Here is a 24,680-nt window from a genome sequence, read left to right as displayed (position 1 = left end):
GATACTGTTATAAAAACCAAAAAAATGATTGTCATAATTGTCATTCATCTTACATTTAACTTTTGTTAAAATTACATTGGCCACTGCAAAATATCAGATTTAAGTCCTGTATCATATAACACTAACATATTGTAAGATAATGAAATTACTAAATATTTTAATGCCGCTTAAGTAATATAAATTGAATTTAATAAATTATTTAAAAATTAGTTTCCATATTTATGGAATATATGTGTAGAAGTTCCTTAAATTTTTATAACTGAATACTGAAAATTATTTTGAAATATAAAAGGAAAATATTTTTATGTATTAATAAAATTATATTTTAAAATCTTAATGATTATCTAAAGAAAAAGGTTCAAAAATTTAGTAAACATTTTACTTTTTTCCTTCACAATATGTTCTGAAAATTATTTCTTTTTACATTAATTTATAGATGATGTTTTAATGTATATTTAAATAACTTTATTTATATTTTAAAAATAAAAACAAACATCTAATGAAAATAGTTTTTAAAAATGACTATTAATCTATATATATTTAATGTAATAGAACAGAAAAACAAAATTGCATTATAAAGATGATATTAATAGTATGATTTCTCTTTTTGTACATACATAAATATACTGTAATATTATACGTATATACTTTTATTTTTTCATTTGTTAAAACAAAAAATACCTTTAAAAAATATCTAAAATTATATAATTTAAAGTTTTCATTTTCTGGTGGCATTATTTTTAATTAATATTCATTCTCAGAATAATAAAACAAACTAAATGTTAAGAGCTTCTATAGTTTATTAAATTAAATATTATGATTTTTAATAATTTTTTAGTATTCAGAACAGTGTGATTCAAAAAAATTGAATTACTTAGGAAAATAATCAATCAAAATTTATGGTTATATTAACTGAAATGATTATTCAATAAAACAAATTTTAAGACAAAGTAAATTTTCAGATTTTTAGAAAGTGGATTACACAAAATAATTCTTAAAATAATAAATTTTTTATTAGAATAATTAACAAAAACATTTATTTTAGTACAGAAATAAAATTTCTTTATCTATATATATAATCGAGACGAGTTGATAATAATAATAATCAGCGCAGAGCTCAAACGGTTAGGAGTTAAAAGTTGAAATTTGTACACAGTTAGGGTACGTCACGAGAACGCATGCTAAAAGGGATTTTTCGAAATTCCTCTCCACGGGGGGAGAGGGACAGGATTAAGTCTTAACACTTCCATCGACGATGGAAGTGTTATGTAACAATGGAAGTGTTAAGAGAAAGCAACGTGCAAGACGCAGATGCAGTTTTTTTTCGTTTTTGCGGGAAATCGAACATATTTTTAGACCTATCTAAAAATTCTGTAATTAGTCTAGAAACAGGGAAGACCCAATTCTTGCATTCTGTGAAAACGGGTAAGGTAATAATCTTAATCTTCGGTATTGTTACTTTTGCCCAAGCAATGCGGGGCCCACCTGCTAGTTTAATATATTTCATATAAGTGTAGGGAAGTTATTAAAATGTCTGCTTCACTAAAACAAATACGTTATAGAATAAAGTTGGCTGAAAAATAATTCAAAATTATATTTTTAAATAGAAAAACAAAAAAAATCTAGTTTTGAATTTAAATTATACAACTATATTTATTTGCAAGGTAATGTGTACAGCTAATCATAATACATGAAATTCATCTTTGCATTGTGATTGAAGATAAATAGTGGATAACTTTATACATTCTTCAGAATTATTAAGTTTGTAATTATTTTGTATTTATAATAGTAGTAATTATTTTATTCTTATTTAATTATATTCCTAAGCATTTAAATTTGTTTGAATGCTTATTATTCTATATCCTGAAGACATGAAAAATAACTGGATGACAGTAATTAGTTTCTTTAATGTTTTCTGTGAAATGGACATTAATACTATACTAATTACTATAAATCATATAAATGTGGTGTCTGTGGATGGCTGAGCTGAGCGTTAAGAGGCGTATGTAAAACTCAGTTTAAGAAAACACGAAGAACTTCTTATAACATATAAGGACATACACTTTAATATAATACAGAGGACGTTACAACACAAAGAACACTAACAAATCGTCTTGAGGCGGACACGTCGTAGCTTCTTCCTTTCCTACTCTTACCGTCGTCGTCTTTTCGCCTCGGGGGAGAAGAATGTGCTTAAGCTTCGTCTTCGTCTTTTCCCACGTGCGCCAGAATGGGTGCGCACGACATTCGGCTTGACCATGTCGCTAGCGCGGGGGACGGGCACCACATAAATATTATTTATAGTAAGAAATATCCCTTCACATAATAAGTATCAGGAACAAAGACTTATAAAGAGGGAAAAAGATTTAAATTTTTACCAAAAATTAATTCTTTTATTTGGATTAACTGTCAATTTAAAACTAAAATCTTTTGACGATTTTTACTTATATATGACTTAAAATTTTCAATTAATGACTCATTAAAAACTAAATAATAGTTGAAATCAAATACTTTTGCTGTTTTATAGAAATGAAGTTCAAAATACATTGTTATAATACATCATTCTGTGCAATTAAAAGAATTAATTTAAACATTTTATAAATATACAGTGATCAGAAAGCGAAAGGTGTGAAATTGAGTTGTATTAAGACAACGCTTTGTTGATCTCAAATAAATGATCTACTGGGATATTATTCATCTAAAGAGAGAATCTATATTTATGGGTCCTTATATTTTTGAATTGTTATGTTGTTTAATAATTTAGACCCACTACTGATTATAAAAATTTAGATATTTTTTTGTTGAAATAGTTTTTTTAAAAGAAAATTCTTTGACTCATTCAGAAAAATTTAGTAAAAAAAAATCTGAAATTTTTATTTGCTATTCATTTTGAATTTGTTCAGTATGTTTAATGAATCTTTTTTAACAGTGAAATCTGAATTTCACATATATAAAGCAAGCTTAAACTAAGATTTTACACATTGTTATATTGTTTTTATGATATATTTGAATAGGATAACAAACAAACTTGAGTTTGTTTTATTTGTTAAAAACAGTTTTAAATTTTTTCATAGATTCTAATTGTATTGACAGAAAAAATTAGCTTATTTTCATTGCAGTATGAAACCATAAATTCTAATGCGTCTTGTCATAAAAAAAATTCAATAGAAAATTAGGTTAAAAATCAAAATATTTCGATGTGTTTTCAAACACTATATACAGCTTATAAGCTGAACATTTTTTTAAAGTTGAAATAAGATTAATATAATAATTTTACTTTATTCAACTATTAGAATTCAGTGACTCGAAATAAGAGAGAAGAGAAAGTTTTAAAATTTCCAAACATTCATATGAAAATAACATTGTATATTTATCACATTCTAAAGTCAATAAAATTACAAATTTTATTATATTGAATTAATAACTCTTTAAAATTGCAATCAAAATTTAAAGCAAGAAAATTACGCTTTATTGGAATTAATCTACTAAATGTCTAAATGTTTAAAATACAGATAATTTTGTGTCTCACTTGCTATTTTCATAAATATAACTCCAAAAACAAACATTAAATATTACAATTTTAAAACCATGTTCAATTTTTAAAAGTTATTGTTGTTTGAAAAATTTTCTTTTCATTCTGCAATTGAATAAAATCTGGCAATTTATCTCAACACCTTTCATGAATCTGTTCACTACTTCAAACAATTGTAAAATTTGAATTTAAAATTGCAAATTTTTATGTTAATGGGCTGTATATATGTTTGAGTTTGTGTTTAAATTATATAATTAGTTAGATTTGTGGCTAGGTTGTATAAGGCAGTGGTTCTCAATCCGTGGTCCGCGGAACATGGGTACTCTGTGAAGCCGCTTCAAATGTTCCACGAAAAAACAAATATACAATTAAAAATTGTTGCAAAAGAAAAATCAATACAATGTAAAATAATTTTTGTATGGGAATGTAATTAGCAAATGCCAATGTTGTCATCTACTAGACCGAGTGCACTTGATTTCAAAATGGTTTGCCGCCCCTGCTTTAAAGCTGATGTATTGTAAAGGTTCCGCGGAAAACAATATGAAAGTTTAGTGTCCCCCGACTTTAAAAAGATTGAGAACCACTGGTATAAGGTACTTAAATTGCCTGGTTTTGCTTAATTGCAAAACACAGAAAAAATCATTTAAAATTTTTAAATTATTTGGAATGTTTTTAGAATTGTAATACTCAATTTTCTTTCTTGAAAAAAAGCTCTGAAGAGGAGCCAGAAAGACGTGAAAGTTTATTTGGGACTTAATTGTTTAGAAGATACTCATTTTGATAAAGCATAATTTTTTGTTACTTTAATCAATAAACATTTGTAAAAATTTGTCAATGAGCTTTTCAATTATATTAGTTGAATGTAAACTTATCCATTAATTTAAAAAAAATTAATTTTAAAGTTTAATACTCATGAAAATATCTTTTGAGATTAATTTTAAGTATATAAATTATATTAAAAATTTTAACTTCTGTTTAAAATTTTTTTTATTATTGTCAAATATATTTAAATTATTTTGAAATATTTAAAATTTGTGTATTTTGTAACTTCAGATAGGAAGACAGCAGCTCCTGCACGCAAAATTAGTTTGCGTTCCAAAAGCCAGACACTGCCACGCAATGTGCCATCTTCACCTTGTCTTTCTGGTCCCAGTACTTCAAGGGAGACTGCAACAACTCCACCAACTATCCGTCGTCAATTTTCTCAGCCGCCCACTGTTGCAACCTCCTCTAAGGTATTAACTTTTGAAAACTTATATTTAATATAAAGTCAAGCAAACCTCAGACTGCCTAATATCAGTCAGGATTGAAACATACTGGCATTCCGTGAATTATCTCATGGCTATAGATAAAATGTATGAAGCAATGAAAAAGACAAATTTTACAACTTCAAAACATATGTCCAAACTGCTAGTGCTGGTGAGCTTTTCTTTTTAGGTGGAGATTTAAATAAGCATATTAGGCACATAAGAGAAGGCTTTGAGCAAGTCCAATTGTAGACAGATATGGTGTGCTCAATGACAATGGCATTTGCATCCTGGAATATATCAAGGCTTGCCAGCATCATCATTAAGAAGTGGCATCACACCTTATTACCTATAACAGTAGCAGCCATGCCATACACATCAGTTACTGGTTGCTATGAAGATAGGATCTAAAACTGGTGACCAACACAAAAGTTTTACCATAAGATAGTATTGCCACATGAAAACTACTGGGTCTTAACCTTCAGCTCCATATTTACCTACATTCCAACAACTAGGACTGAGTATGTTAAATGTAGAAACTTCAAGAACACCAAGCCCAAGTGAAGACCACACTGTGGACTCCATATCTGAAAATCATTAAATGCAATATTTCTTCTTACCTATTTTAATTAACAGAGGAAAGGGAAAGGTTATCAGTGACCACACCAGTTTTGGGAAACCAGCCTAATGATGTTTCTGACGCAATCCAGCCACAGACCACTAAGGCAGGTAAACCACGCCAACGAATAAAATGGACATCGGAAATGAACAAGTTTATCATCTGTACTTATTACATCGTCACAAAACTCAAAGGAGATGTGACAGCATACAGATAATAGTTACATCACTTGCTTTCACAACAACATCCTCATTCAAACTCACTGTACAAAGCCTTAATCTTGTCCATTCCCCCCCACTGGAGGAGATGGGCAGGATTAAGGCTTACCGTGAAGAACTCCACTTCTATTATACTATTTTAGATGCGGTTTTTTTTTGTGTTTTTGATTGCGTTTTAATAGGGTACGTCAAGAGAATGTACACTAAGAAGGGATTTTTTGAAACCCCCCACGGGGGAAGTGTTATACATTTATAATAGATACATTTTTAGCCACAACAATGTGTGGCTGGGTCTGCTAGTTTTGAATAAGTCAAAACAAACATATAAACTTCAATAATTAAATGATATAATTTGTAATGAGAAAAATAGCTTAACAGAAAATCTGACATGCATTTATAATCTTCTTCTGGAAACAATATTCTAGAAGAAAATATGAAAAAAAAAATAAGACCAAAAACTATAAAAATATGCCAAATCTACATGCTGTAGATTAATATATTATTGTCACTTTTGATATTTTCTAATGACAGTGAATTGTTAATAAATACTAAGTTACATTAATATTTATTTTTATATATAAATAATTTAGATCTATTTATTGTAATGTTCTAAGAAACTTGGCACTATATTTAACAGGATTCATGCAACTGCTAACTAAGGATAGCAAAATTTTTTTATTTGAGAAATGTTTTTGACTCTACAAATCATCTTCAGTACTAATTACTTGTAGTTTTAATTTCTAGTAAATTCTAATATGTAAAAGGACAATACAAGGACTATTCTTTAAGGTATTAGAGGGGATGATGACTTGCACAGCAAAAACATTTCTCAAATAAAAATTTTTTGTTGCTTAATTAGTAGTAGTATGAATTTCATTAGATCTGTTTAATTATCATTTTTATTTAAATTTATTTTTAAACTTTTACATTAACTTTTACATATTACATTAATTTTTTTGTTTTAGGGAAGGAACTCACCCTCCAAAACATTACTATCCACAACAAGAACTCAAAAACTAAGTAGGACAACTTTGAGAGGAGTTGATACAAAACTGGCTCATATGATTTTAGATGAAATTGTAGATAATGGACCTACTGTGAGCTTTGAAGATATAGGTAAATAAAATTTTGAAAGTTTTGCTATTTATTTTTGTGTGTATAATATATTTGAATTGTGTTAATGTTTTGCTATAGTGAAATATTTATATTTAAGCAAGTTAATTTTTTACCTAAAATACAGCAACTATTAATATAGTAGTTATTAACAATTCACTGTCAAATAAATAAAAATGTTTGTTTCCATTGTATATTCTATTGCTCATTAATGTCCTATTATCGTATTCCATCACTAGATATTTTGCTATTATAGCATATATAGGATGGAATCATGAGACACTGGAGAGGTTTGCAGAACACATTACAGAAAAACATTTTCATGCATTAGTCATCTTAGTTTGAGGTTTGTGGATAAAGCTATCATTACTACGAAAATGTTGATATTTTCTTTTAATGGCCTGTCTCAACCTTAAAAGCAATTTCCATTTGAGGCCAATTTACAAATACAGACAAACCTGTCTATAACGGAACTTGTGTGAAGTGAAAACCTGTTATTAATACAGGTATACCTCGAGTTATGTCGTTCTCGATTATACGTCATTTGTCAAAAAAGTATATGGAAAAATAAAAATCAAGTTTAAGTCATTTTATTCGACTTTACATCCGTCCGCCACAAATATTGAAGTTGTAATATCACTAGAAAAGCATTAAAAGTGCATAAAATCATATTAAAATATGTACATTTACAGTAAATGTTAATATAATCATCATAAATCCTAGAGAACGAAACATGAAAACATCTGTGTTTCTGTGTTGTCGTCTTATTTAGCGGTCTTTAGTGCTCATTATTGGCGTTTTCCACAGTAGTTTCAATATCTACCATTTGGCATTGTTGTCAGCGCCACTCAATATTGGTAAATTTAACATAAATTAGTTTATTTTCTACTATCGCAAAATAATTTTAATAACTGTATTTGTTATTTAACCTTAAAAAATCATCTTATTTTATAATGTCTTAGAGAAACCACATTCACAAATAAAGAGTCTGCGATGTACTGTAAACATCACCAAATTGTAAACATGTACATTTACAAGTATGTACTGTATGTATGTACATTACATGTATTTATAAATTTAGATTACTTTTTTCTGTACTATATTAAAAACTAAAATTTATTTGTTTGTAAGCTTAAAATAGATTCTTATTAACCATGTATTATTAAAAATGCATTTGTAAATAAAATACAGAACTGGGAATGGTAATTTATGGTTTAGCCTAGTGACAAGTAAATTCAGAGACAAGTAAATTCCACTTATGTCGTTTTTGACTTCCGGCACCTCTCCTGGAACCAATTACCAACGTAAGGTGAGGTATACCTGTAGTAAATTTCTTTGGTTCCTTGAATTTTCTGCAAAAATTATTGTAAATTAACTTGTATACAGCAGAATCTGTCCAACGTGGAAACAGAAAGAAAAATTAGGCCATATAATGGAAAAGTCACTGTTTTCTTCCATGCTCAATGGAAAGTTTTTTTGTATATTTTTAACAGCTATCTTTACTTAACATAGATATGTGATTTAATTACAACAGCTGTGAAATTTAACACATTATTGCTAATGTGAGATTGTATTCTTTATTTAGAAGCTTATTTTAAACTTTTTACATCACATTTTGTTTGAATAAAATCAAGTTGAAATGTCTGCAGATAAAATGCATAGTGGATCATATTATGCTTTTTAAGTTTCATAAAGGATATAAAGCTATATAATCAGTGAAACATACTCGTAATGTGTATGGGGAAGATGCTCCTAAACCTCGAATGTGGTTTTGAAAGTTTTGTTTGAGAAATTTTGAACTAAAGGATAACAAATTTATGGCGTACCCAAAAACTGTCAACAAAGAAAAATTACAGATAGAAATTGTTAAAAATAGACAAATGATTTGTGAACTTGCAACAAATCTTAGTATGTCACAGACACATATTGTTGGAACACTTCATCTACTTGAAATGGTTGTAAAACATGATGATAATTGTGTTCTGACTGCATTAAGTGAAAAAAATGAACTAGATTGAGTATAATTTTGTCTGACAAAGGCAGGCAGCTCTAAGGTTTCATTTTATTTTTAAATTAGTTACTCATTTTTATCATAGAAAACTTTTTACGGATAACAAGATTAAAGTTAAAATAAAAATATTTGTTGTTAACCGAAAATTTGTTCTAGTGGGTGGTGATTGTTTGGTCGAGACCGAGGTAACACTGTATTTTATTAACATGATTTTGATGTATGCAGTAGCATTGAGGGATTAATTAATTGCATTAATCAAGGAGTGCCTGTAGTAGATAACCTGTATCTAGTGGAAACCTGTCTACTACAGAAGAATTGCTCAATCCCATGGGATTCCATTATAGACAGGTTTGACTGTAATTACCATATTGAACCATTACACATCAAATTAATAAAGCCCATATATTATACCAGGTGTCGATTAAACCATGACCCACTTGAGTTCCAGAATTCCAGATATTGCGGAAAGATTTGGAAAAATCAGAATATTATGATCTTTCCATGACATCAACGTGTTGGGCTTCACTTGTGTTAGCCGAGTATATGAAATAACAAGACCCTGAGAGTCGCTCGGCTTTGATAGAATAAAAAAAAAGGTTTATTAATTTCAGCGAACATAAATAATTTACAAAGAAACGATTACACACACTTACTAATTACTAATACAAATACATTTGGGACTGCGCGTAACAATGTCATCAATTAGTCCCCGCGTGCCGACAAGACAAAGAACTTATTCTAACTTATATCTAGCTTAACTAAGTACAGGGCCCTAGAGAAAGATAAGGTGGAAGAGAATTAAACAGAGATGATAAGACTGAAAATTGGTTCGAAGGGGTGACTGGCGGTAATAAATAAGAAAAAAAAAACCTCGGATCCGTTCCTTAATAACTTTCTTTGTTTCTGTTCGTCCCGTTTTTCTCTCTCTCCGAAAAATCTTCCTTCCTCTCGCTCCTGTCCTCCTATCTCCTCTGACGTAACCCCTCGACCCCTCGGTGTCACACCCTTTTTGTTTTTATTACCGTCCAGGCCACATGTGTCGACTAACTACCGCGTGGTTAAGTAAATAGAAAACGGAAGTAAAATTGTTACTACAGGAAGATAGTATAAGGAAAGTAAAGAAAAGAAAATAAATAAGGTTTAATAAAGCCACATACGTCCCCACCAAAAGACATATTAACAATTAACAGAAACATTAATATGGATATACACAACCATTAATGGATGATGAACTACAGTTCATCTTCCAAAGTGAAGCCGGCGATAGTCCACTTTCTGCCCCCGTAAGTTATACGGGTGGGAGATATTACCCCTCTGTTCCAGCATGGTCTCATTACCCGAATCCTTGCGGTCTCCTTGATGCTGCTGGTTATGTTGATTATACCTATTGTAGCTCGCCCGTTGCGCAGTGGGTAGGTGAGGGATGTCTTCTTCCTCTTCAATCTCCTCGATCTCTCCGGATTGTGATCCTTCGTGTCCAATTGGGATGTTACGCTTCCGTCTAGGCTCACGGAAGTTTGAGAAGCACGGTTTTAGTCTGTCTATGTGTACAACAAGTTTTTCCTTTTTATTACAATTTTCGATTTCCGCGTTAACAGGCCCCAGGAGGCGAGAGACACGGAAAGGACCTAAATATTTTGGAGAAAACTTGCCTTGCTTCTTCCCTTTCCTTAACATCCAAACTTTCTGCCCTACCTCAAAGCTCCTCACCTTCCTCCCTGTGTTGATGCGGTTACGGTTAAGTTTGTTACGGTTGCGACTTAATTCGTATGCCGATTCACGGATGCATCGTAGCTTATCCATAAGGAAATCACGATACTCCCGAATACCCGGGTAGTCATTTGTCTGTTCAACAGGGAACGCATGAGGGAATTTAGGATCAAATCCGTAAAGAAGAAATGAAGGTGACTCACTAGTAGAGGAGTGTGTAGCATTATTATAAGCGAACACAGCAGTCTGTAAGAAGGTATCCCAATTGTTGTTGCTGCCGCCTGATATTCTGGCCAAAAGGTTACTGATGGATTTGTTCACACGTTCACAAACTGAGTTCGAACAAGGGCGATATGATGTCGTAACATTGTGCTTGACGGTAAGGATGTTGCACATTTCATTAAAGATGGAGGACGTAAAATTCGTGCCCCGGTCAGAGATGATGATCTCGGGACTGCCATATCTGCAGACTATCCTTTCGAAAAACACATTGGCTACAGAGGCCGCAGATTGGTCCCTTAAAGGGACGGCTTCTGTGTATCGAGTAAACATGTCAATTATGGTGAGAATATAACGATTACCCTTATGTGTTTGATTTAAAGGGCCAATTATGTCGATTGACACCTTTTGAAACGGATAATTAGCGACTTCCGTTTCTTGAAAGGGGGCTCTTCCTTGATGTAAGTTATGTTGTTGGCAAACTTTGCAGAACTTCACGAATCTATCGACGAGTTTTTTCATCTTCTTGAAGTAGTAGTAACGGTTGATCAGGTCACACGTTTTTTCTTTGCCGTAGTGTCCGGCTAATGGTGATTCATGGAATGCTTTAATTACGTCATTAATTGCTGTTTCCCCTACACAAACACGCCTCCATTGACGTATTCCAAACCGTCCCGGTCGTACGTGGACTAATACATCACCATCTACTTGATACTCAGGAAGTATGCCACTACTCGGGTAATCATTGTAAGAGGGTGGGAATTTAATTAAATGATTTCTCATTGGACCAAAAATTCTGTCCCCAATCTGGGACTTCTTTACCTTTTTCCACAACTCTTCACTGATGCAATTAATGACATCGCTGTTTGAGGGGGCTTCTTCTCTACTACCATGTGGTCGAGACAATAAATCAGCCACTGGGTTACTCTTCCCTTGAACATGCGTAATGACCAAATCAAAATTAGATAATTCTACGGCCCATCTCATGAGGCGGTTATTGTGATTTTTCATATTTTTCACAAAGGTTAAAGGTTTGTGGTCGGAAAGCACAGTGACCTTCTGACCAAGAATAAGATGTTTAAAGTGGCGGAGGGCTAAGATTATTGAGTAGCATTCCTTCTCGATAGTGGAATATTTTAGTTCGGGCCCACGGAACTTCCTACTAAAGTAGCCAATGGGAATGAGTTTCCCTTCGCTTTCCTGTTCTAAGACCGCACCAGCCCAGGTATCTGAAGCGTCCGAGTGCATGAAAAAAGGTATTTTAAAGTCGGGATGAGATAGCACAGGGGGTTTAGATAATAGTTCTTTAAATTTTTCGAAGCTTGATTGGCACTGGTCGTCCCATAAGAACTTTACATATTTTTTAGTCAGATATGTAAGAGGAAGAGCAATCTCGGCAAAGTTTGGGATAAAGTTGCGGAAGAATCCCACCATTCCGAGGAAACTCCTGACGTCTTTCACATTACGCGGGGGTTGGACTTCTTTAATCGCATCCACGTTGCAGGGATCAGGTCGTATCCCCTTACTATCGATGATGTGTCCCAGATACCGCACTTCTTTCACCATGAATTTCGATTTTTTTGGGTGCAATTTCAAGTTGGCTTTGTCTAATATAGAGATTACCTCCCTTAGGAGTTTCACGTGATCTTCAAAGGATTGGGAGAACAACACAATATCGTCTTGAAAGACGAAACAATTGATATCTATGAATCTCCCCAACAGCCTAGACATGGCGTATTGAAAATACCTCCCGCTATTCTTTCCACCTTGCGGGAGGCGGCACATCTGGAATTTTCCCCAAGGAGTAGAGAAAGCAAAGAAATGACGTGTTGATTCATGTATGGGTATCTGGAAATATCCAGACTTTAGGTCGATTACCGAGAAGAATTTGCTTCCCTGAAACTTCGTTAAGATCTCATCCACACGGGCTAGAGGGAACTCCTGGGACTGGGTTACTTCGTTAATTCTTCGTAGATCGAGAGTAACCCTTAACTCGCCGGACTCCTTCGGGACAATGTGAAGGGGGGAATTCCATTCAGAAGTACTCTCCTCGCAAATCCCCGCCTTCAGATATGAAACTATCATTTTCTTTAGTTCACTCAAATAACATTGCGGTATTCTATATTGTTTTGTATTAATTATTTGGTTACTCTTAATGATAGGTGTATGAAGAAATTCCTTAGTACCGGTCAAATCTTCTATTTTCCGTGCGAAACATCCGGGGTGTTCATTAAAGATACGCTCCACTTCCTTTTTTTCGTAGTCTTTCAAATGGGATAAATTAACCTCCATCGTATTATCGGATTCCTCCCTTCTGAATCCACAACACTGATAAAAGTCATCAATTTCGGTTCTATTCCAAGATGTTACATTCTCACCTGTTTCAATTAATACTTCCGGGAACCTGTTTAACACATCCATACCCAATACTCCTTCGTATTCGACTTCGGATGGCAAGTGCATGCAAGTCATTTGAACATTTTGAGTTCTCCCTCCTCTTTCGATCTTGATATTAGACTCCCATTCGCATTCGATAACCTCCCCACCGATTCCTCGTAGTCGTTTCCAACTCCTGTGAAGTGCACCGTTCGGTCCCCTACTCCATATCTCGCTCTGAGCGATCTTCAGGCTTAGCACGGACCTTTCCGCACCCGTATCGACCAGAAACTTGATACTGGTACCATAAGCATCACCAAGAATGAGGGGAAGGCCCTTTTTAGAGAAGAACACATTAGGGGCCAGGGTTAGCTCGATGCATGGGACGTGATACTGGCTATCATCACGCCCCGTAATTAGTTTAAATCATTTATATTCCGTTGAGGGCACTGGCGGGCCAGGTGGCGAGGATTCCCACAAATGTAACACCTTTTTAGGACAGATCGGTTCGGGCTATCCTTATTTTTATCTAGATTTCCACCCAGTCTTTCGACCAAACCATTAACAGTACTACATAACGACCCCACCATTTTTTCCAACCTTTCAAGTCTATCGTCTTCCTTTGTTTTCACAATATTCATCACACCATTCGGATCCTCATTAGCGGTTGGGTTCTTTATTTCAATGGTGTGTACAAATTTATTTTCTCTACTAACGTTACACTCGAGTTCGACCCGTTCTTCCCTCTCCGCTTCCTTAATTGCCTGATCTAAGGTCTGGGGTTCTCTCCTTAATACGTATCCCTTTAGCTGGGGCCTTAGGCCCTTTATAAATCTCTCTCTAATAATGTCATCCCTCAAGGCACCAATTTTTTCGTTATTGGAAGCGGCCTTCGACAACAGTGTATTCATGCGGATGACATAGTCACATACCGTCTCATCATGGTTCTGCTTAATACTTAAGAGTTGGTCGAGTGCATTCTTTTCCTTAAGTTCTCGCTTTTCGTAACATTGAATTAATTTTTGCCTAATTCCCTCAAAAGTACAAGGATCTTGGTCAGCCAAGCTGAAGAACGTCGATAATGGCCCCCCTTTTAACCGAGCTTGTAAGACAGCCAATTTCACTTCACTGTTCCACCCAGCCAGGCGAGATATATTATCTATGGTCTTGAAGAATTGGCGGACATTAACCAAATCACTGCCACTATTAGAAAAAATGGGAACCATTCCTAGAAACCCTGTGACTACCGGAGGGATCCCCTCACCCTCGCCTCCTGAGGATGTAGCAAGATTGTTCTGGTTACAATCATCCATAATTAATGATATAAAAATAATACAATTGATTACAAATTGTAGGGCCTTAAATCTACAGGCACGATAATACAATGCTACGTTCTATACAATAAAAACCGTATCCCGTTACTAACAGAATCCTGTCGCGGACGCCATTGTTAGCCGAGTATATGAAATAACAAGACCCTGAGAGTCGCTCGGCTTTGATAGAATAAAAAAAAAGGTTTATTAATTTCAGCGAACATAAATAATTTACAAAGAAACGATTACACACACTTACTAATTACTAATACAAATACATTTGGGACTGCGCGTAACAATGTCATCAATTAGTCCCCGCGTGCCGACAAGACAAAGAACTTATTCTAACTTATATCTAGCTTAACTAAGTACAGGGCCCTAGAGAAAGATAAGGTGGAAGAGAATTAAACAGAGATGATAAGACTGAAAATTGGTTCGAAGGGGTGACTGGCGGTAATAAATAAGAAAAAAAAAACCTCGGATCCGTTCCTTAATAACTTTCTTTGTTTCTGTTCGTCCCGTTTTTCTCTCTCTCCGAAAAATCTTCCTTCCTCTCGCTCCTGTCCTCCTATCTCCTCTGACGTAACCCCTCGACCCCTCGGTGTCACACCCTTTTTGTTTTTATTACCGTCCAGGCCACATGTGTCGACTAACTACCGCGTGGTTAAGTAAATAGAAAACGGAAGTAAAATTGTTACTACAGGAAGATAGTATAAGGAAAGTAAAGAAAAGAAAATAAATAAGGTTTAATAAAGCCACACTTGCTACACTTCGTAGCAAGTGATTCCCAGCACATGAATCCCAGTTCTCAGCTCTGAAAAAAATTGGCTTTGCCATTTTGTCTGCATTTGGTTCAACTTATAAATGTGAGCAAATATTTTCACACACACAATTTATTTTAAGTAAGAACTGGAGCAGCTTAACTACCGAAAATTTAGATGCTTGTATTCATCTTAAGATAACTAAATATAAGCCAGACTTGACTAAATTGACATCACAAGTTCAGCATCAGGGGAGCCATTGATATCGAAGACAAAAATAAAGTTCATTCAGTTATGTTTGTTTTTATAATAATTAGAATTATAATTTTAATTTTTATGTTTAAAGTTTAAAGCGTATTGTAAGTATTTTTTCAATAAAATTTATCTTATTATTCACCAAAAAATACTGTTTTAAAATGAAAATACCACTGACCCGAAACGTCTTCTTAATACACACATTTTGGTTGATTTTGACCCACAGCCAAAAAAGGTTGCTGACCTCTGTATTATACTATCAACAGCAATTTAGATTTCAAATGAGTTCACTTCTCTAATATCAAATTTGTAAACTTACTTTCAAATCTAAGTAGATTTATTTACATTTAATAGATTTTTCACTACATATAATAAATCAATATCATTATTTTTTTCCTTTTGAATGAAAAAAAATGTTATATGTAAGCTGTGAAGCTTGCTTTGTTTTATTATGTGTTTGGTGGAATCTGTATCATTCAGTTGATCAAGGTGTAAAAATTACTGCAGTTACCTGATGCTTGTACATGTTCCTGTGTTGAAGAATTTCTGTAATATGATGTTAGGTCTTAGCACATACATTTCTAGACTTTCATGTATGTAGTATGATGCCTGCACAAGAAAAGACTACTGGCACAATATGTACTGTACCCTCTCAATTCTTTGCAGATGCTTATTCTGTGGGCAAGTTCTGAGATTGTACTAATTTTTTCAGTGTATATATTTTATACATTGTGGGTGTTTGGAGAACAGCAATGTATATGAGGTGTGTGAGGCTGGTTGCATGCGGCATGCAGTAATATTTTTTGCGGCCCGCATGGCATAAAATGTGAATAAATATATCAATTTCCCAGCTTAATGAGATATTCAACAAAAATTCAAACGTTATTTTCTACAACTTATATTTGTGAAAAGTTTTTTCGCAATGAATTTAGTAAAAATTAAAACAAGAGACCAGCTAACAGATACATCAAAACTAATTTAAAACTAGCAGTGACTGATATTTAACCAAATATTTCCAATATATTACGTTTAGATCAGTGCCAGAAGCTATATTAAGTATACCTATGCTAATTTATAATTATATATGAATAAAGAATTGTGATTTACCGACAGTTTCCCCCTCTTTTCTCGTGTGTGCAGCCCGCGTCAGTTCAAAAGTTTTGAAATGCGGCCCTTACGTAGAAAAAGGTTGCCCATCCCTGATGTATATGATGTGTGTGATTTTGTTTGTTCACGAGTATATTATTATTACTATAAAAATCGGCAGTTTATATGAATAAGTATTCTTATGCTATGTAATTATTTAAAAATTAATTAATTTTTATTAATAAATTTTACTTTCTATTCTAAAACAAATAAAAACTCAAATAAAAAATATCGTTTTTAATTCTAGCTGGACAAGAAGTAGCCAAACAAGCACTAAGGGAGATGGTTATCTTGCCAACCCAAAGACCCGAAGTATATATATTTTGTAATATTATGATTATTCTTAACATATTCACTGTGGTTTTTTTAAGATATTTTTTAAGGATATGTTTGTTTTTTCATAATTAGGCGTGTAATTTTAATTAGATTTTCCATTTTTCACTGTTATTACATATAGTCCCTTGTAATTTTTAAGTTAATATACAATAAATTTATAATGTTTAGAGCTGCTTACTCATAGATACACTTGATTATATTTTTATTAAAATATTTAATTATATTTGGTTAAGTGTAAATAAGAGTGTTTTAAATTGTAGTTAACGACATTTTTAAGTTTTAAATTTTGTACTTAACATTTGATAATATTTGGATATGTAGTTTTAAAACTATTGAAATAATATATGTTTTAAGTTCCAAATTTTGTGAAATATGTTTGGGACCTGTGATGATGAACTTATCTGCCCAAAAGTACTTAGATTAGAAATTTTTATATAATTAGGATACTCCTGGGAAGCAGCACAGATTTGATTTGTTAATTATGAAAGAGAAATTTATTAATTATATAATGTACATTGAGTAATTTATATACATTAGAGAGGTTGAGGCCGAAGTTTTAAACGCAAAAACATGTACATCGGACGTTCAGCATCGCTTTTCTGTAAGCCTAGAAGTTTGAATATGGCATTTGGAATGTCGAGCATGATTCCACTGACTTTCCAAACACCATTGTTAAACTTCTAGGCTTACAGGAAGGCAGCGCTGAATGCCGACGTTCATGTTTTCGCGTTGAAAACGTCGGCCTCAACCTTGCTATTAACCCAATCTTTTAGTGTGCTGTGCACTATTCATGAATAAAAAAGGTTATAAATGTTTTCTTTAAGACAAAATTTTTTTTTGTTTATTGAATTGAATGTCTACTCTATTTATTATAATAAATAGAAAGTAAGATGACGGGAGCAATTCCTCATTTCTTGCAAATCCTTTGCATGTATTCTGCAAAACTGTTTAATTTTAATTAGAGGCAAAACTATGTTTATAGAATTTCTCGAATCAAAACTAAAATTGACTTATCATAATAAAACAATAGAATTATACGAATTATATACAGTAATTGTGATGCAAGAATTATCTTTATCATTTTTAGAAATTTCGTATATCAAAAATATTTAACATTTCAGCTTTTCACTGGGTTACGTACACCTCCAAGAGGGCTCTTATTATTTGGTCCACCTGGTAATGGAAAAACTATGTTGGTAAGTAATACTTTATATAAAACTTGTAAAAATCATTTTCTCATTTAAATTTTTATTTTCTAATGTAAGCTGTTGAAATAATGTAACAAATTAGATTTAAATTTTCAGAAGATTATTAAACACATGATTTTGAAATAAATCTAATAAATTCAGTAAAGTAAAATTTTGCATGAACATAATTCATAGCATTAGAAAATTATAATAAAAATATTTTAATTTTCTTCTTGGGGATACAAAAGATAATAAATACAATTAGAAGTAATTGAAACAAGTTATAAGATATATGTATGGTTTAAATATAATTTTGGAAAATGGGAAAAATTATAAATGTATTTTGATAAAAATTTAACAGATTGCATTCATTATAAATCCAAGTAAGAATATAAAACAATAGTAAAGAAGAACAAGGGAGAAACCACGTTATATATTTATAATCAGATATTAGTAGAAACACAAGTTAAGAAATATTTTATTTTTTGTAAGCATGTTCAATATGCAGAGGAAATAGCTATAGACGTCATTTTGATCTTTTAGTTTCTGATTTGTTGTATTCAGATATTTGAGTTTTATTCTATAGCTCACTCTATTAAAATAGTATAACTGAAGACTGTATGAAACTTCAACATTCATTTAATTTAAGGATATATATTGTTAATCATAATAGATAAAATGTTTATCTTTCAAATATTTATTGTATTTTCTTGTTTTTATTAGGCTAAAGCTGTTGCTCATGAGTCCAATTCAACATTTTTAAATATAAGTGCAGCAACACTTACTTCAAAATATGTAAGTTCTTTTAAAGTTTTGAATTGAATCAAATCAAATATATTTTTGGTTTGATAGCATATATATCTATTTTATATTTATAATGAATATAAGCTTCTAAAACAATGTTTTTCATTAAAAATGTTCTCAAATTTTATTATTTGAACTATTTTGATTATAGATTATTTTGAGTTTAGAAATACTTATAATGCATTAAAATATAGGGGTGTCCAAGATTAAATTGATAAATGCAAAAGCAAGACTTCTTCAAAAACAAACTAATTAGTTTTAATGATATTTTAGAGAAAGGTGCAGTGTGTCTACCATGTCAGGTGTTTTAAAAACTCTGTTAAAATCATATAAAAGTCAGGTTATTTTAACTTATGATCATAAGCACTTTTTTAAATGTTCCATACAGATGTAAGGTGGCAATTTTTCACTGATTTTTCAAGTGAAATTATGTGCTATGTAATTACCTTTTTTTAAATTTGACAATTTGAAAAATCCTGTAACAACACGTGTCTTCTCTGCAATTGCCAAATTCAATATTATACATTGTTCAGTTTACAAGAAACTAGTTGTGATTTCCAATGCAGCTAGAAAAACAACTATGTAAACATAGCTTTTGGCATTAAAACACAAAAGAACTGGAGGAGAAACTCAAAGGATAAATTAATCCAGCAAGTTGTACTTTAATGCACAAAAATATTTTTGACTCAGTTTATGGACTTTCGTCAGTTGCGGGACTGAACTACAAAATTTGAATGAAAAAGAACAAGAACAATTTTAATTTGTGAATAAAAATACAAATAACATAAGTAAAATAAACATAAATGAAAAAGTGGACTATTTGTAACTCACATAACTCAAAACCCTTTCTGTCAGTTTTTGGGAATATATAATATATCAACTTATGGAGTAGGCAGCACAATTTTTATGAAGGCACCATCACAACACCAAGATACATTGAAATTTTTGAAGAACATTTATGATTATTGCAATGAAAATTGTTTTGTAATCATTAATGGCAATCTCAACATGACAATGCCAAGCCCCACATAGCAAAGCTTGACAACTTAAGGATTCCAGCTCAAGTGGATCAATCTACTCTCATGGTTACTGGAGCCCTGGTCTTAGTGCTTCAAAAACACCAGATGTTTTCAATAGGACTAAGATCAGAAATAGCACTTAGTGATGACAGTTCTTGAAAGGAATATTTGACAAGAATGGGACAAAATTCCTCCTGTCATTACCAAAAATGTCAGTATATGCCCCAAAGAATTTTAAGGCTGCCTATTCAAGATTTTGTTTCCTCCACTTTTCTAAGACAAAACATATTTGGGTACAATAGAAAAATTGTTTCAAGTCATATCCTGCCATTTGTATATTTTTAAGGCCAATATTTATGCAGTATTTCAATTACTTTTGTCTTATCAAATATTTTGACATTGCCTTTGTACACTAAAACATTGGTTATGTTGCTCATTTGATTTGTCTCCTGACATGTCCAATATAACGAGGACTACTGAACTGTTTATTGATTTTATATAATTTTGTATATTTTTAAATTTTATCTAAAATACAATGTGCAAGCCAAATTATGTACAGTACATAGGTTTTATTCATATGAAAAATAATTAACTTAAATCAGTTTGGTTTACATGGATATTGATGATTAGATCTCTGAATTATTTATATTTATGGGTCCCTGCAAGCTATTAATGTAAGTATAATGAATAGTATAATAAGAAAGTAACTTCCTTATGAAATTATATTTATACTTATAATTTTAAATATAAACAAGAAATAATTCAATTTTAGTTTGATTCAAATTAAGAAATATATTGTATTTACCATTGAAAATGTGACATTAAATGAATCCTAAAATTATCATTTCTAATTAATGTAGTATGTATGATGATTGGAAAATTAACCAAACTTGCTTTATTTCTAATCATTTTAATAAATTAGTTTTGTATGGTTTTCTTCCACACAAAAAAATCTTCAATATTTTTACTGAATGTAATTAATAAATTGTTTCGTTTTTTAATCTATTAAAATTTAATAATTGTTTTTTCTACTTTATGAAATTTCTATACTATTTAGAAAACTTTGAGAGATTACATTTTGTTTCCAATAAGTTATATGAAAATTTGTTTTTTAAGGTTGGCGAGGGAGAGAAGTTAGTTCGTGCCTTGTTTGCTGTTGCCAGGGAACTTCAACCTAGCATTGTATTTATAGGTAAAAATTTAATTACTAATAATTATTAGTTGATGCAAATCATAATAATTCAAATTGAAACAACATTCATTGTTACCATTTTATGATATATATTGCAGCAGATTGTACAGACTTTCATATTATAAAATTAGTAAAATTCTGAAAATAAAAACTAACGTCACAAATTCTGCTTTTCCGATTTTAAATTTCATAATTTTAAAATATTTATCTGTACTGTTACATTAAAAGATTTTAAATGCAATTATTTTATAAACTTGTATATAAAATTTTACATCAGTTTAAAAGTAAAATTAATTTTAAATTTATAATAAATTCAAATTAAGTAATTTAATTAAGTGATAAAATATGATATTTTATTAATATTAATTTAATTCATTTTTTTGACTCTTGTTTTATTTGTCTCAGAATTAATTTAAAAAAATGACATTAATGCCAAATTAAATTTATTTTCAAATGTCTTCAAATCTGGATTGTAATATTTTTAACCATTTGCTTACTGTATTTTTGAAATTTTATTGCTTTTCCTATACTATACAAATAACAAACAAACATAGAAACAAATAATTATGCTAATTTAAGTTCCTCTTTGAACAGGTTTTAGTATTTTTTTTTCTTTCTCCTTTTTTTGAACGTGTAAACTGCATCAGATAAATATCACACAGTTACATCCCTTTTTCTGTAGTGAAATCATTATTACATACATAAAAATTTTATTACCAGGTGGTTTAATGCAAATTAGTCCAAAGTGATGCCAATTAAAGATGGGAATATTTGAATTCAAGAATTTAGATCTGATTGCAAAAAATTCTCTTTGTTCTCAAGAACTTTTGCTAGGTACTCAAATACCTCTTGGATGCAATGCTTATTAGCTCACATAACAGCAAACAAGCCAACTCAAGTTCAAAAACTAGTATCTTGCTCTACCGTCAAAATTTCTAATTGGACAAAGATGCCATTGGAGTAATTCATTCTTGTGTCACAATCAGACAATTCTCTCCCATGGTTTGTGAGGGTCTGCACCACGACATATCCACTGCCTCCAACACTTACTCATAATCAGATGAGAACAACCCAGATGGCAGGCAATTCAGTGTTTTTCTTAGCCAATAAATAAAAAACATTATTTCTGATCTGTAAGACTAAATATCTGCATCCATAGTTTCCAGTATAATAAGTCCTGTTAATATATTTTGATACTAGAATACAAAAATAAATTTTAAATTGAATTAAATAAAGTTATTTTAATGATTTCATAGCATATTGTTAATGTTTAATCACATTTACATATTCCTAAATGTATGTTTAAATTGACTAAAGTATAATTATTCCATGTAGTAAGTATTATTTTCATAAAATGTGTGATTACTTGCCAAATATCCATTTTTTAATCTTTTCTCTTATGCTGATTATAATTGTGCATTAATTGAGAGATTAAAAAAGTAAACGAAAATGTAAATTTATATTTACATATAAAATTTACCAAATAAATTAAAATATTTGAAGTGTTGTAAAAAGTACACCTGATTGCTTGTGAGAAAAATTTTCACACACTTTCAAAAGGTTAACAACGTTTCAACGATGTTGGTTTTTATTCATCTGCAGGAAAAAGTTCCTTGTTATTTATGAAATCATTAATAAAATATTATTTTACTTATATTATTTGGAATGTAGACTCTAGTATACCTTTTAAACACAGCCGTTTATTGCTAATATTTGAACGTTTTCGGTTATTTTTAATAACCTTTCTCAAGAACAGTTACATTCGAATGCGGTCGTAAAAATTTGAACACGTCGCCAATCGTAAACGAGCTTTTGAAATGGTTCTATTCGCGATCTCCTAACGGGAGGTTTACAAGCCAAAAAAATTATAAAAATATATCCTTAACTGATTCCTCAGCTTGTCCGTTGTTATACGTATTATATTAGTATAACACCCATAAGCAATTTCCTTGCCTGTTATAATGAATATCGCGTTCGTATATAAATCTGCTGTCGCCGGTTTTCTTATCTGGCGCTACCTTTCCTGCGCTACACCACGCTGTTTCTCCATGCCGATGAGATCTTGCTGGCTTCCCTAAAGTTAATAGCCTGTCCTTTATAGCCTGACAGGACATTATATCAACTGCTAAGAGCCGACAAAGACGTACCGAACCTACACCTCATTCCAGGGGTGTACAAAATCCCGGTAATAGATAACAGACGACAAAACGAATCTATACTACGTGGGAGCAACAGGAAGATCCCTTAAAGAAAGACTTACCGAGCACCAAAGAGACATAAGACTCGAACATCCTAACACCGCCCTGGCAACGTATATTCTGGCAGACCAACAAGAAGTAAAGGCAGATTGGGATAAAGCAAAGCTCATACAAAAAGTTTACAGCAAAAAACATCTAAAGTATGCAGAAGCATGGAATATCTTCAAAACCAGCTACAAAGGACAGGCTATTAACTTTAGGGAAGGCAGCAAGATCTCATCGGCATGGAGAAACAGCGTGGTGTAGCGCAGGAAAGGTAGCGCCAGATAAGAAAACCGGCGACAGCAGATTTATATACGAACGCGATATTCATTATAACAGGCAAGGAAATTGCTTATGGGTGTTATACTAATATAATACGTATAACAACGGACAAGCTGAGGAATCAGTTAAGGATATATTTTTATAATTTTTTTGGCTTGTAAACCTCCCGTTAGGAGATCGCGAATAGAACCATTTCAAAAGCTCGTTTACGATTGGCGACGTGTTCAAATTTTTACGACCGCATTCGAATGTAACTGTTCTTGAGAAAGGTTATTAAAAATAACCGAAAACCTTCGAATATTAGCAATAAACGGCTGTGTTTAAAAGGTATACTAGAGTATATAGTGCAAATCTACGCAGTCTTTGAAAAGTATATAGTCTATATTATTTGGAATATATTTATTTCAGATTTATTATTTTATTTTGAAATCAATATTTACACATCTCGAAGCATTAAAAAATAAACCGTTTCTGATAATGATAAATATCCCAGTATAGCCAAATTAGTGAAATCAGCATGGAAAATCCCGTTTCCACGAGAGAGAGGGTCAATTTTACGCCCGGCACTTTCTCCTGATAGAGGATCAGTGTTGGAAAGAATGATTAATTCACTTTTGATTGTTAAGGAGGGACTAAACATGTATGACCAAAGCCCACACCTTGTACCCATTATAAAGGACGACTGAAATTAGCTCCCTCAGTGCATAGAAATTATCAAGAACAATTGGAAAATGAAAAGAAGTTAAAAGAATAAGAGAAACAAAAAAAGAGCAGAGAAACATTTTGAAGAACAACAAAAGAAAGCTGTTTGTAACATGAAGATTATGGGAACTGCAGCTGAGTTTAAACCAGAAAAATGTAGAAGAAAATGAAATACATGCGACAGGCCAAGTTTTGTTAGAAGCAGCAAACAAAAAAAAACTGGAGAAGGCTATTAACAGCAAGAACATGAAAGAAGTATGGGCAGCACATGTAATGCTTGTTAGTGTCAAGTGTTCAAAAGCAAGAGGAGCCAAAAAAGAAGGAATAATCAGTAATGAAAAATGAAAGAACATCATTTTTCATTACTGATTATTTACAGAAGCCAAAGACTTTTCAAG

The 24,680-nt window shown here is 31.8% G+C and overlaps 1 protein-coding gene across 1 annotated transcript in view; it reads left to right on the top strand.

Moving 5' to 3' along the window:
• Nucleotides 1-4,572: 4,572 nt before the first annotated feature.
• Nucleotides 4,573-24,680, top strand: part of LOC136977849 (spastin-like) — a gene marked incomplete at its 5' end in the record, with an annotated part of 41,476 nt that continues 21,368 nt past the window's right edge. Inside the window, 6 exons of the mRNA XM_067273434.1 lie at nt 4,573-4,767; nt 6,582-6,732; nt 16,768-16,832; nt 17,978-18,052; nt 18,767-18,838; nt 20,983-21,058. Of these exons, the coding sequence (XP_067129535.1) occupies nt 4,573-4,767; nt 6,582-6,732; nt 16,768-16,832; nt 17,978-18,052; nt 18,767-18,838; nt 20,983-21,058 (634 nt within the window). The remainder of the gene's footprint in view (nt 4,768-6,581; nt 6,733-16,767; nt 16,833-17,977; nt 18,053-18,766; nt 18,839-20,982; nt 21,059-24,680) is intronic.

The sequence above is a fragment of the Centruroides vittatus genome, unplaced genomic scaffold (assembly GCF_030686945.1).
Source record: "Centruroides vittatus isolate TY-2023 unplaced genomic scaffold, ASM3068694v2 contig_480, whole genome shotgun sequence".
NCBI classification, from domain to species: Eukaryota; Metazoa; Arthropoda; class Arachnida; order Scorpiones; family Buthidae; genus Centruroides; species Centruroides vittatus.
Note: the sequence above shows the minus strand (reverse complement) of the source record. Positions and strands in the feature narration are given on the sequence as shown.